This window comes from Octodon degus, unplaced genomic scaffold, assembly GCF_000260255.1.
Source record: "Octodon degus isolate 3935 unplaced genomic scaffold, OctDeg1.0 scaffold00107, whole genome shotgun sequence".
Lineage (NCBI taxonomy): Eukaryota > Metazoa > Chordata > Mammalia > Rodentia > Octodontidae > Octodon > Octodon degus.
In genome coordinates this window covers 8,499,906-8,513,775 of record NW_004524683.1, presented here as the reverse complement: position 1 = coordinate 8,513,775, position 13,870 = coordinate 8,499,906, and the positions used below count along the sequence as shown (strand labels likewise).

Here is a 13,870-nt window from a genome sequence, read left to right as displayed (position 1 = left end):
ACAAAGGAAGACCCTATCTCCAAAAAAAAAAAAAAAAAAAATCATTAAAACAAAACATACTGTGTGCATAAAGAAAAGAAAATCTGACCTGATATCTTTCAGGGCACTGATCTTGTACATTGGCTGCTGTTAATGCTTCAGCAGGCCCTGTACAGCCTGCTTCAGTTCTTCAGTCACCTACCCAAGGGGGGAAAAAAAACACAGGAGCTACTGTGTAAGAGGCTTATCCAACCCTGGTATTCTTATCTCATACATGCACCATATATACAAACCTATAATCCCAAGCCTCACCTGAGCCTGAGAGTGAAACTGGGATCAGAGAATAGTAAATTCATTCCAGAGAGAGGGTGGCTTAGAGGCTTCAGCCCCACTGAGACTCTCGAGAACAAGGAAAGCGTCTTGAGTCATGGCTGATGAGTTTGGGCTCCTAACCAGGGAGGCAAATGACAAGAGGAAATCTAGGTTCCAGTCAGCTCTCCTGTGAGAGAATAAAGAAGGTGCAAGGGCAAGGTCTGTGTGGGAAAGAATTGTGGGAGAACAGAATGTTTGAGAAAAGAGCTCAGCAAAGGGTTGGAATTTGCAAGGAATACTGAATGGTACAGGTATGCCGAGAAGGCAGATCTAAAAATAAAAACTGAAAAAAGAAAATTAAAAAGCACCTGAGGTACATCCCCGGTTCCTCCAAAAGTAAAAAAGAATAAAAATAAACAAATAAAAGAGGGCAGACCTTGAAAAGAGAAAAGGCTTGGGGCCGGGGAGATGGCTCAGTGGAATAAGCACTTCCCTGGCAAGCGCAAGGGCCTGAGTTCAAACCCCGGTTCCACCAAAATAGAGAGAGAGAGAGAGAGAGAGAGAGAGAGAGAGAGAGAGAGAGAGAGCTGGGGATTAAAAGGAGACAGTAATTATCTGTGTTGTAAACCAGCAGGGCATACAGCCTCTGCTACAAAACAAATAGTCGCACAGGCCAGTGAATTCTGAGTGTCTTTTAACCTGTCACACCTACAAACAACGACCTGTGCTTCCTCACCTTCATCCAAGCTACATTTCCATCAGTTGCTTTCAGAAACTCATCGAGCTTCTCAGACCAGCTCAGGTTCCTACTCATTTTGTGGCAGGGGTTTTTAACTCCCTAGCTTCTCCTATCCTTGCTCTCCCAACAGAGTATAACCGGGGCCCAGGAAGGGCCACAGCATTAGAATGGAAGGAGGTGAGTGAGAATGCAATGTCAGGGACAGAGATGCAATATCAAACCAAAACTGCGACTCTGACAGGCACTAGGCAAGGCAGTGGCGTTCTTCGGAACCGGGAGGAAATCCTTTTTTTTTTTTTCCGGAACCGGGGATTGAACTCAGGCCCTTGCGCTTGCCAAGGAAGCGCTTATTCTACTGAGCCATCTCCCCGGCCCCTATTTTTATTTATTTATTTATTTTTATCTTTTTTTTTCGGGAAGAAATCGGAATGCCCTCAAACGCAGATATCAAACCACTGGAAGAGGTGCCGAGACTGGCGCCACCATGCGAAATTTGTGTCAGTATTTACTGCCGCCGCTAAATTCAAACACTGGAACCTGAGGCGAAAGTGTGACTTTAGACAACAGGATACCTTAAAAGTCCGCCTCTTTTGCCTTTTGGTTCCGCCGATCCGCGGCCTAAGAGGCAGTCATGGCGCCCAGCCGGAATGGCATGATTCTGAAGCCCCACTTCCACAAGGACTGGCAGCGGCGTGTGGCTACGTGGTTCAACCAGCCAGCTCGGAAGATCCGCCGGCGCAAGGCCCGGCAGGCCAAAGCGCGCCGCATTGCCCCGCGCCCCGCGTCCGGGCCCATCGTGCGCTGCCCCACCATGCGCTACCACACCAAGGTCCGAGCCGGCAGGGGCTTCAGCCTGGAGGAGCTGCGGGTGGCCGGTATTCACAAGAAGGTGGCCCGGACCATTGGCATCTCGGTGGACCCGAGGCGGCGGAACAAATCCACCGAGTCCCTGCAGGCCAACGTGCAGCGGCTGAAAGAGTACTGTTATGGGTCACTCAGAATAGGAACCAGATCAGCCAGGTTGGAATTTGGAAAGCCGTTTATTACTGAGCTCAGGGCCCCCCAGTCTGCTCTCACGCAGGAGAGGACCGAAAGGGCGGCAGCCCAAGAAGCAGGAAGGGGTTTTAAACCTTGGAATCACATTGCGTTTGATAAGCAAATTTACTGTCTGACACAAAATAAAGCTTTTAGAGTGATTGGGACCAGGACTTGAACTACATTTTCTGGGGCTGTTGTTTCAGTTTCTGGTTAATTTGCACCTGAGTACCTGCAGGCAGCCTTGCATAGCCTGAAGGTTACAAGGAGTTAGAAGCCTTTGTTTAAAGGTATTGGTGAGTTTTATCTAGCAAACTATGGGTAACAGCCACTATTTACTAAACAATCTAAAACAATGGGTGGGTATGCATTTACAACAGAAAGCACAAGATTCACACCCACATAGCCTAAAATGTGAGTTAGCCCATTACAAGTACTGCTCCAAGCTCATCCTCTTCCCCAGGAAGCCATCGGCCCCCCAAAAGGGAGACAGCTCGGCTGAAGAACTCATGTTGGCCGCCCAGCTGACAGGACCTGTGATGCCCATCAGGAATGTCTACAAGAAGGAGAAGGCCAGGGTCATCACAGAGGAGGAAAAGAACTTCAAGGCATTCGCCAGTCTGCGCATGGCCCGTGCCAACGCCCGGCTCTTTGGCATCCGGGCCAAGAGAGCCAAGGAAGCCGCAGTGCAGGATGTTGAGAAGAAAAAATAAAACACTGTTGGGATCTTGTAATAAATGCTCCGAAAAGCCAAAAAAAAAAAAAAAAAAGTCCGCCTCTTTTAAAGACAAACAGCGCTGGAGGAGACCGACCTAACATTTCCAAGGAAGAATACATGCGTTCACACCCCCACCAAGAAGCCTGTCGGGACACCGAGTCCTCTAAACTCTATAACAATGGGTTCCAAAACAAAACTGGACTACCAGTCCCAGGATGCATAGCGCAGACCCGATTTTTTAGCGGGCTGCTGGCCCCAATCACTCCAGGGAAATGGAGTCCAAGCTGCAGTGGAAAATAACGGCCCAATTGGCCTTAAGACTTCATTTCCCAGAAAGCTCAGCGTGTGCTGTGTGTAGTGTGTGCAGCGTGTGCTATGGATCCGCTTGTCGCAGAGCTCAAGCAGAAGGTTGAAGACACGCTGTGCCCTTTTGGCTTCGAGGTTTACCCCTTTCAGGTTCGTTTATTACTCCAGTAGTTCTAGGGTGAGGTGTGTGATTGACCTGGGTGCAACTAGTTTGAAGCCTCGGGAGCCTTTTGATTATCCCCAAACTCTTCTGGGCTAACGATGGGGACAGTGTGTCAGCGGGGACTTGCATTAAAAAAAAAAGAGAGAGAGAGAAAGAGAAGCGGTTGTATTTGCCTTCTACTCCCACCATACGATCCTGTATCCTGTGTGGCTTTTTCACCTACGTAATTTACAAGAAGAAAGGCACCTATAGGGTCTGAATCACCTTGGAAGCTTCTAATGGAATTAGGAGACCTCAAGATGTGAATGATTGGCATGGCTATGATTTAGGTTAACTAAGACAGGAAGGGCATTTCTGGTACTGAGCGAGAAACAATTGGCTGGCCAGGCGTGGTGGAGCACATCTGTATTCCCAGCACTGGAAAGCTGAGGTAAGAGTATCACTGTAAGTTCAAGGCCAGCCTGAACTGCATAGTAAAACCTTATCTCAAAAAAGCAAACAAGAAAGAAAGAAAATAATTAGCTGATAAAGAAGGATAAGCTCCAGACATTTCTAGGTAAATGGGTGCACCTTAAGACTGTACTTGAAAGTGAAATAAATCGAACACACATGTGTAAATACCAACTTGTTTCTCTAGTGTGAGAAACTGAAAGTGTAGAGAAGGACCAAAATATATAATAGGTATTGTGTAATAGGAAGAAATGTTCAAATAGGGAGGGGAACAAAGGAAGAGGAGAAGGGAAGGTTAAGAAAGAAAAAAAGGAACAAAATGGATACAAAACTTGTGTAGGAAAAAAAAAAGTATGTAGATGGTGAAGGGAGGAGAGGCTGAAGGGAGAGGAGAAGAATGGGGGGAAAAGTTATATCATGTACAGATACAAATTCTCTATTATGAATGTGACCCTATGTATATCTAAAATGTATCAATAATCTGTGATTGGAAAAAGAAGAAAAGAGAGAAGAAAGAATTGGCTGGTTTGTCCCTTGTAGCAACAGAAGGGTAATTCATGATGTTGCTAATCAACAGGACTGAGCCAAATATAGAAATCCTGAATACTCGCCTGGCACAGAAGTCTCTGGCACCTACCCTCACCCCATCTCCAGTCCTTTTACATAAGTTCAGTTCCCCCCATCAGTGCTGGCTGCACTGAGTTGTATACTTAAAACACAAGGTTAAATCAACTTGACATTAAATTTCCTGATGCTTAATGACAGCCTTACTTCCTACTCATCCCACTGAGAGGTGCACAGCAGGGCTGCACAGAGAATGTAAAGGGTGCAATAGATTCCATGTAGCTTGGGCAAGAACATGACAAAAAAAAAAAAAAAAAAAAAAAAAAAAGAGAAAAAAAGAAAGTGAGGGCTGGAGATGTAGCTTAATGGTAGAGTATTTGACTAGCATGTTGAATACTCAACTTGCCAGGTGTGATGGTGCACTCCTGTAATCCCCACACTCAGGAGGCTGAGGCAGGAGGATTGCTTCAAATTTGAGGCCAGCATGAGCATGGGCTGTTGCAAAGTGAATTCAAGACAAGCCAGAACTGCAAAAAGACCAAAGGCAGATGGGGGAACGAAATTCAATTATATATGACAAGCTCCTCCAGCAAAGATAAAGAGGATTCCTGCAAGCTCAAGGCCAGCATGAGTAACATCCCAAAATTCAGTGTGAGTAAAAATATGGAAGTAGTGATGCATGGCAGATGTGGAGGACAGAGAGAACGCCTATCTGGAAAGTCTGGGTAGTAAGAACTGTTGTACTGAACAGTGTGAGCTGCAGCCCAGCTATTTAGTCTGAACCCCTACTCCTGACCTCTCCTAACCTACATGGACTCACCCAGCAAAATCTTTGTCCCCATGGGGCTGGGGAAATAGCTCAGTAGAATAAGTACTTGCCTGGCAAGCGCAAGAGCCTGAGTTCAATCCTCGGTTCCAAGAAAAAAAAAAGATCTTTGTCTCCTGAATCTCCCAAATCCATCCCTTTCTATCCCTCCTATCCATGCTCTGGTCACAGTTGCTGTTACTCATTTGGGTTATTGTAATAACCTCCTTGCTATAATCTTGCCTCTAATCCCTCCTCTACACTTCAGCCAGATATTTCTTTTTTTTTTAATGTGTATTTATTTATTTATTGTGTGTGTGTGTGTGTGTGTGGCCAGCTCAGCCCACCAGGGGGCAGGGCTGGCTGGTATGTGGTGCTGGGGGATTGAACCGTGGTCCCTGTGTTTTGCTTAGCTTAGCTTGTTCTAAGTAGGTGCTTTAGACCACTGAGCCATCTCACCAGCCCCGATATTTCTTTTTTTTTGTTTTTGGTGCCGAGGACTGAACCCAGGGCTTCCAGCTTGCTAGGCAAGCATTCTACCGCTGAGCCAAATCCACAGCCCCTCAGCCAGATATTTCTAAAGCTAATCATATCAGTTTACTGTGTGTGTGTGTGTGTGTGTGTGTGTGTGTGTGTGTGTGTGTGTGGAACCAAGTATTGAACTCAGGCCCTTGCACTTGCCAGGCAAGCATTTATTCTACTGAGCTACCTCCCTGGTCCCTACTCTTGATTTTGATTGCTGTTTTGCTTTTCTATTTATAGTCCTGGGAATCAAACTAAGCATGTTAGGCAAGTGCTGTACCACTCGGCTACATATCCACCCCTCACTTTACTTTGTTTGTTTTTGCGGAATCCAGGGATTAAACTCAGGCCCTTGCACTTACCAGGCAAGTGTTTAGTCTACTGAGCTGTCTCCCTGGCCCCCTCACTTTACTTTAAATCTTCAGTGGTTCTTCATTGTCACCAAATTGATCCATAGTCCTTAAATTGGTGTTCAAGGTCAGTCACAGTCTCACTCCTCAGTCTCCAGCTTAGTCTCTGTTCTCTGATATAGACCTTTCTCCTCTGTCAAACTACTGTTTGTTTTTCTACACACAGGCTCTGTACTTTTCTACCTGTGCCTTTCTTTACCGTGTAACCTCTATTTAAAATATACAATGATACCAATTTGATTTGAAACTGTCTCATTGCTATTTGTTTCTCAATAAAATTATGGAGAAAAAAATAAAATATACTATGGGAGGGCCAGCCAGATAGCTCACTGGGCTAAAGCACCTGCTTAGGTAGGCACAGGGACCCACGTTTGATCCGCAGCAAGCCATGCTGGCCTTACCCCCCAGAGTGTGCTGAGACAGCGATTGAGACTGAACCCGGTGGCGCACCTGTAATCCCAGTGCTTGGGAGACTGAAAACAGGAGGATCACTACAAGTCCAAGCTGTGTAATAGACCCTGTAGACTATAAAAAATTTTTAAAAGTTAAAAAAAAAATAAAATAAAATATACAGTGGGGCTGAGGAGGGAAGGGATAGAAAATGGTTAAGATATGATAATAGAGGTACCAATTCCCGAAATTTTTTGTTTTGTTTTGTTTTGTTTGCAATACTGGGGATTGAACTCAGGACCATCTGCTTACCAGGCAAGTGCTAACTGAGCTATCTCCCTGGGCCCCAATTCCCCAAAATGAATAGACTATTGTGTACAAGTATGCACTAATAGGGGCTGGTAAGATAGCTTAGCAGTCTAAAGCACCTGATTAAGCAAGCTTAGGCAGATGCAGGGGACCACACTTTGATCCCCAGCATCACATGCTGCTGAGCCAGCCTCCCCCCAAAAAAGATAGATAGATAGAAAATTAAAAGAAAATATTATGGGCATAGACAGTAATATAAATAGAAAGCAATGAGGTTTGTTTTGTTTTGACTGTTTTTCCTTTCTTTCAGAGGTCTCACTTCTCAGTTTAGGCTAGCCATAAATTCACTATTTAGCCAAGGCTGGCCTCAAAATCATGGTGATTATCCTGCCTCAGCTTCCCCAGTGCTGGGATTATAGGCATGCATCACTATGCCCAGTGTGCATTTTATGTATTTTTTAAACGCTAAAAACTCAGTATTGGGGCTGGTGAGATGGCTCAGTGGTCTAAAACACCTACTTAGAACAAGCTAAGCTAAGCAAAGCACAGGGACTGCGGTTCAATCCCCTAGCACCACATGCCAGCCAGCCCCGCCCCCTGGTGGGCTGAGCTGGCCACACACACACACACACACACACACACAATAAATATTTTTTTAAAAATAAATAAAATAAAAACTCAGTATTGCCAGGCATGCTGGCACATGCCTATAATCCCAGCATTCAGGAAGGTGAGTCAGGAAGATCTCCACAAGTTCCAGGCCAGCCTGGACTATATAGTGAGTTCAAGGGCAGCTTGAACTGCACAGTGAGTTTCTATCTCAAACCATCCCCACCAAAAAACCCCAGAAGTTTCTCCCTCTTACCATCCTTCAATGATCCTCCTTCCTCAGCCTCCCAAATGCAGAGATTTCTGGCATGGCTCACTATGACCGGCTCTGTTCTACTTTTGGAGTGCAAGGGGTTGAACCCAGGGGTTCGTATATACCAAGCAAGTACTCTGCCAACTAAGCTATATCCCTAGCCCTCTGCCTATTTTATTTCCCTGTCCAAAACAAAACAAAAAAAGCTGGGCATGGTGGTGCATGCCTGTAATCCCAGCACTTGGGAAGCTGAGGCAAGAGGATCATTGTGAGTTTGAGACCAGCCTGGGCTACAAAGTGATCTCAAGGCCAGCCTGTCAAATTCGGATGAGTTGCTCATATACTGTGTATACATGATACATCATCACCAAAAATTTATCCAATGAGATGGAGGCTGGGGCAAAATGTATGAAACATGGATACTCAGCTAGATATGGACTTGGCTAAGGCCTAAGCGAGCTCTCTGGCCTGGCCTGAGGTTTTATTTCTATTCCAGGTGGCCTGGTACAATGAACTTCTGCCTTCAGCCTTCCACCTGCCCCTGCCAGGACCTACCCTGGCCTTCCTGGTACTCAGCACACCTGCCATGTTTGACCAGGCCCTCAAACCATTCTTGCAGAGCCGCCACCTCCAACCACTGTCTGACCCCGTGGATCAGTGTGTGGCCTACCACCTAAGGCGTGTTTCAGAGGTGAGCAGGCTTCATTTTTACACAACCCTCAAACCTACACCTGCTTCCATCTTCACATAGCTCAGTCCAAGATCTAGACCTACAGCTAGGAACTACTTCACGTGACATGACAACCTGAAACCAGCTGTGATATTTGGTGATTTCACCCTCTTCCACTTTCTCACACCCAAGTTCTACCCTCTTTAGCAGATTCAGTGTAAAATTCATCTCACTTACCCTACAATGATGGGCAACTCTGCAAACTTGACGCCAGTCATCATAATAGGAATGAGCCAATTGCCCAAGCATTGTTTTCCCCCTCTGCCCTACATTTGCAAGCCTTATGCAGTGCTTGTGGCCTTTACAGAAGAGCAGTATTTTTTTTTTCCAAATGCCTTCAGGGCAGGTTTGGCTGGCTTGTGTTGTGGGGATCGAACCACAGCAACCTGAGCCTGACTGCTTTGTTGAAACAGCCACTTAAAAGAACTGAGCTAAGGAGCAGGCCCCCAGAAGAGCAATATTTCAACACCACATGTACTGAGATGTACACATGCTGAGTGTCACCACGCTGAGATTCCAACTGAGCACCTTGTGTAGAAACGAGACCTCGCAGAAAGATGTGTAATTTTCTTCACTTTGTAGCCTCCACATGTAAATGTCATGTATTCCCTTCAAGCAAGACTTCCAAGGACAGATCCACTTTAGTAAACACAAATTAAGGCTCCAGGACAAAACCACAACTCCTTTTATGCTTTCATAGGTTTTTTATTTTTCCGGTAGCAGGGATCAAACTCAGGACCTTGTGCTTGCCAGGCAGGTGCTTATGCTACTGAACTATACCCAGCACAATTCTTATGCTGACTGGAGCCTCTCTTTTGTCTCAGAGCCTCCCAGAGCTGCAGGTGGAAGTCATTGCCGACTATGAGCTGCACCCCAATCGGCGTCCTAAGATCCTGGCCCAGACAGCAGCCCATGTTGCAGGAGCTGCTTATTACTATCAACGACAAGACGTGGAGGCTGACCCGTGGGGGTCCCAGGTCAGAGGACAAATGGGAATGAGTGGGGTATACTGAGGGAAAGAGTAAAGGCTCTTCAAAATTACCCCATCAGGTCCCACATAATTCCACTTTCCCTGGATGAAATTCACATACAATGTAGAACAAGGGAGTAATGTCCTGGCCCAGGGACCCACCCCACCACATGCTTTTTGGAACTTACCTAGACAAATTAGGTCAGAAAACCTGGTCTAGCTAGGTGATGCTGCATGCCCATAATGCCAGCACTTGGAGGCTGTGGCAGGAGAATCAGAGGATCTTATATTCAGTTCAAAGTGAGCCTGGACTACATAGTGAGATTCTACCTTGAAAAACTGAAAATAAAAAAGCAAACTTTCTATTAGTCTTTAAAACCCTGCTTTTCAGGGCTGTCTCAGGTGGAAAGAAAGCAGAAACCAAAAAGCAGCAAGACTAGAGAATTTGAGGCTCAGCTTGAGGGAGCACTTCCTTAGCATGACTTTATCCAAGTGCTCCAATTGGGGACAGTTGCACACACCCGTAATCCCAAACACTCAGGAGCCTGAAGCAGGATGTAAAGTCCAAGGCCAACCAGGGCAGTTAGCCAAGAAGGCTGTCCTACAATTTAAAGGGGAAAGGATACTCAATGGTAGAATACTTGCTAAGCCCCCTAGTTCAAGGGGGAGTGTATGGAGTCAGTATATGTTGAGTGGAAGGTAAGTGATGAAGTGATTTGCAGGAATAGTAGTTAGAAATGGTGACAAGGTAACCTCCATTGAGATTGCTTTTCCTGTTATCCCCAGCACATAGCAGGCGTGTGCATACATCCCCGATTTGGAGGCTGGTTTGCCATTCGAGGGGTGGTGTTGCTGCCAGGGATCCAAGCACCAGATCTACTGCCCAGAAAGCCCCCTGACTGTGTGCCTGCAAGAGCTGACCGAATTACCCTGCTTGAGAACTTCAATTTCCACTGGAGAGACTGGACTTACCGGGATGCTGTGAAGCCCCAGGAGCGATACTCAGAAGAACAAAAAGCCTACTTTTCCACACCACCTGCCCAACGCCTGGCCCTATTAGGCTTAACCCCACCCTCTGAGAAGCCTAACACACCCCTTGAACTTCCCCTTACTAAGCTAACTGAGAAGCCACATAAGCTACCCAAAGGTAGAAGCTGGCTCAGCCCCAGTGTCTCACCACCTGGATCCCCTGGCCCTTGGTACCATCAACCCCTGTAGGAACCCATTTATCCTGCTGCTTACCAGGACTTAATTGGCCTTGGCACAGCAAAGTTTTAGTTCCTATAGGAAATAACTCCTTTGGGTAAAGATATCTTCAATGAAGAATAAAGTTCATTTTAGGTTTCAAGGGCTGGTCAAAGACCCATCTAGAAGATAGCCTGTTTTGGTCTCCCAGTCCTCCCAAGGTTAGTTAGGGCCTGGGGGTGACGACCCCTAATGACCACCTCGAGTTATAAACCAACTATCTAAGGCACTTAGAAGCACCTAAGAGTATGCTGGTGGGCAAGGGAAATGTCCCAAGTTCAATCTCAGTACAATAAAAAAAATTTTTTTTTGAAGTATGTTGGCTATCACTAAAAGCCCAAGAATCCTGCATTGTTTATAGGTCTGGTCTGTTACATGGAAGGTAGACAAAATACAACATGAAGGCCATGTGATAAAAGGAGGCATGAAGCAAAAGACTCATTAACTTCCACCCAAGGATACCAATGCCATCTTCCATTCAGTTCCAAAGGGACTAAAGTTTCAGTTCTCTTTTATAGGGCAGGTACAAGGCTTTTGTCATAAGATGTCAAACTTCTGGTTCCCAGGCAGCCCTTCCAGTTGTATTAATGATAAAAGGGGCCAGGGAGATGGCTCAGTGGAATAAGTGCTTGCCTGGCAAGAGCAGGGGCCTGAGTTCAATTGCCAGTTCTGCCAAAAAAAAAACCCAAAAACAAAACGATATATAAGTAATCTCTATTCCGGGGAGATGGCTCAGTAGAATAAGCGCTTCCCTGGAAAGCGTAAGGGCCTGAGTTCAATCCCTGGTTCTGCAAGAAAAAATATCAGAAACAATCTCACTAAAGCCATAAATTGTAACCTGGTATGTAACATTACAAGAGTACTAACACCATTCCTTGGGTCTACCTGCATTTTCCAAAACAATTTTTTTGGGGGGAGGGGAAGATCAGGATCAAACTCAAGACCTTGCACCAGACCCGCCCAATATAATTCTTTTTTTTTTGGAATTCTAATTCTGAGGCAGCTCTCAATTTTTTTTCCCCCTGCAGGGATAATCCAAGTTATTATCTCATTAAAACAAAAAATCACCAACATCTCAATTCCGAGTTTTAATAGGCACTACAAAAGGTCAACGAATGGCCTTGGCACTGCTATTGGGACATCACATATTATCATTTTCATATGGTCCACTACTAAATCCAGCTCAGGCCATTATCACCAGTGGAAGATGGTTTCCCAACCCCTACAGGAAAAACACATTGTCACACAAATCGTGTTTAAAGCATGAAAAAAAAAAAAAATGTACAAAAGAGATTTTGTTCTCTTGGCCCACTGCTCACTTCTGCTTAGAGAAATACTCTTTGCTTTTCTGGACATCTGGCTTGATGGTATCACTGCCAGGCTTCCACCCAGCTGGGCACACTGCAAGAGAAAGGAACAACTCATTACTACCCTCGCTGTTATGTACCACCCTATTCCTATGGACAGTGGGCTACCTCACAATCAATCTGAGCATTCCGTCTCAGGACAGAAAACTTTCGATGCAATTTCTCAACCATCCTTTCAGTGTCAAGTTAATTACTTTATAAACATTAATCTTCACAGCACTAGCATATTTGTATCTAATTTCTTCATATACCTAACATTTAAAATTAAGTAACGGGGCTGGTGAGATGGCTCAGTGGTCTAAAGCACCTACTTAGAACAAGCTTAGCTAAAGCACAGGGACCGCGGTTCAATCTCCAGCACCACATGCCAGCCGGCCCTGCCCCCTGGTGGGCTGAGCTGGCCACACACACACACACAAAAAAAAAAATAAATAAAATAAATTAATTAAAAAAATAAAAGTAGCAACTTCAAATATGTTGGGGTTTTTTTTCTCCTTGGACACAAGGTTTCACTACCTAGTTTAGGCTGGCCTTTAATTTAAAAATCCTCTGGCCGCTTTCTGGTGGCGCAGTAGAAGCAGAAATTCTTTAAGACCAAGAAAAAGTGATGGAAAAATCAGGAATGGATCCTGTTAACTATATGACATCTGATGCAGCTGTAGAAATTGAAAATCAAAGTGATAGCTCTTCATCGGGTAGCAGCTTATTTAAAACACAATGTGCACCTTCCTTACCTAAACGGACTCAAAGAAAACCTGTGAAGAAACTGGTTCATATACCTGAGAATATTCAAACAGATTCATCCAGTGACTCATCCATAGAACCAAGACCATTGACTTTGAAGGCTATTTTTGAAAGATTCAAGAAGAAACGTAAGAAGAGGAAATACAAGCCAAAATTAACACCAAGAGGAAGACCAAAAGGAAAGGAAAACACTAGAAGATCAAACAGATAAAAAACAAATCAAAGAAAAAGGACCTACGTTTCCAATTTTACAGTCTGAGGATGGAAGGAAACCATTACCTTGGAGGAAGATTTTAAGTTTTGAGCAAGCTGTTGCAAGAGGATTTTTTAACTATATTGAAAAACTGGAGTACGAATACCACCTTAAGGAATCACTGAAACAAATGAATGTTGGTGAGGATTTAGAAAAAGACGACCTTGATAGTCGTAGATACAAATACTTGGATGATGACGGCTCCATTTCTCCTATTGAAGAGTCAGGAGCAGAAGATGAGACAACACATCTTGAACATGATGCATGTGATATCAAATTAGTAGAGGAGAGTTGTTTCATTATAAGTTCTGAATTTTCAAGCAAGATGAATGTGTGTTTACCAAAAGAGAAGAATAAAGAAGCTGCTTTGTCTACAAAGAGAGTTTCTAAGGCCAGAAATAACGGACAGAGGGCAGAAAGATCTGAAAAGGAGATAAACGTGAATGTCATAGAAGGTGGTGGTACGTGAAGATACCTTTTATTCTTACAGGATTCTGTTTAAACATGGGCCTGGAGTTGAAAGGTATAAAAACAAATTTTAAGATGTTGGCAAAGAAAATTGATACATGACATAAAATGGAAAAATGGACTGTTTTGCCCTGTGATTTATTCAATTGGCAGTTCTCCATGGTTCATCCAGATTCATAGCCCTGCATACCTGGGACTGGTTGGCAGAGCAACAATGATCTTGACTCTTGCTTTATTCAGAGTTAAACCCAGAGCCTTGTGTATGTACTGCCTGAGAGCTAATCATTGGTGACTTGACTTCATTCCATGTGTAAACTGACTGGATAAGGATTATAGTCCTTATACATGGTGAACTAATTCAAATAATCATTAATAAAAGTTAATTGTTGGGGTTGGTGAGATGGCCCAGTGGTCTAAAGCACATACTTAGAACAAACTTGGCAAAGCACAGGGACCGCGGTTCAATCCCCCAGCACCACATGCCAGCCAGCCTGCTCCCTGGTGGGCTGAGCTGGCCACACACACACAC

At 44.8% G+C, this 13,870-nt stretch overlaps 3 protein-coding genes and 1 pseudogene across 7 annotated transcripts in view; 3 read left to right on the top strand and 1 right to left on the bottom strand.

Moving 5' to 3' along the window:
• The first annotated feature begins 1,627 nt into the window (after positions 1 to 1,627).
• On the top strand, positions 1,628 to 2,778 carry LOC101565016 (60S ribosomal protein L13-like). Its single transcript, XM_023724194.1, has 2 exons — positions 1,628 to 2,008; positions 2,499 to 2,778. The coding sequence occupies exons 1-2, from the start codon at positions 1,662 to 1,664 to the stop codon at positions 2,776 to 2,778; spliced, it is 627 nt and encodes a 208-aa protein (XP_023579962.1). The 5' UTR covers positions 1,628 to 1,661.
• Positions 2,779 to 3,131: 353 nt separating this feature from the next.
• Mmachc (methylmalonic aciduria (cobalamin deficiency) cblC type, with homocystinuria) lies at positions 3,132 to 10,826 on the top strand. 2 transcript variants are annotated; one of them, XM_023724193.1, is made up of 4 exons: positions 3,132 to 3,239; positions 8,184 to 8,255; positions 9,119 to 9,271; positions 10,051 to 10,826. In XM_023724193.1, the coding sequence occupies exons 1-4, from the start codon at positions 3,159 to 3,161 to the stop codon at positions 10,480 to 10,482; spliced, it is 738 nt and encodes a 245-aa protein (XP_023579961.1). In that variant the 5' UTR covers positions 3,132 to 3,158; the 3' UTR covers positions 10,483 to 10,826. The 2 variants fall into 2 exon arrangements, with proteins under 2 accessions (XP_023579961.1, XP_004639293.1); XM_004639236.2 differs by having other exon boundaries at positions 8,061 to 8,255.
• Positions 10,827 to 11,740: 914 nt separating this feature from the next.
• Prdx1 (peroxiredoxin 1) overlaps positions 11,741 to 13,870 on the bottom strand; it is an 11,608-nt gene continuing 9,478 nt past the window's right edge. For 2 of the 4 annotated variants that reach the window (XM_023724197.1, XM_023724198.1), the window contains exon 6: positions 11,741 to 11,910. In XM_023724197.1, coding sequence (XP_023579965.1) covers positions 11,825 to 11,910 — 86 coding nt within the window. In that variant the 3' untranslated portion in view covers positions 11,741 to 11,824. The remainder of the gene's footprint in view (positions 11,911 to 13,870) is intronic. The other 2 variants (XM_023724196.1, XM_004639187.2) reach the window with 1 other exon arrangement.
• LOC105743227 lies at positions 12,449 to 13,596 on the top strand (annotated as a pseudogene).

What these genes read in the sequence shown, in the direction of transcription:
- LOC101565016 (XM_023724194.1), top strand. Translation starts at nt 1,662, where the DNA reads ATGGCGCCCAGCCGGAATGGCATGATTCTGAAGCCCCACTTCCACAAG. An exon ending in AACGTGCAGCGGCTGAAAGA is followed by an intron (nt 2,009 to 2,498) that starts GTACTGTTATGG and finishes AGCCCATTACAA; the next exon opens with GTACTGCTCCAAGCTCATCC.
- Mmachc (XM_004639236.2), top strand. Translation starts at nt 3,159, where the DNA reads ATGGATCCGCTTGTCGCAGAGCTCAAGCAGAAGGTTGAAGACACGCTG. An exon ending in ACCTAAGGCGTGTTTCAGAG is followed by an intron (nt 8,256 to 9,118) that starts GTGAGCAGGCTT and finishes CTTTTGTCTCAG; the next exon opens with AGCCTCCCAGAGCTGCAGGT. An exon ending in CTGACCCGTGGGGGTCCCAG is followed by an intron (nt 9,272 to 10,050) that starts GTCAGAGGACAA and finishes TGTTATCCCCAG; the next exon opens with CACATAGCAGGCGTGTGCAT.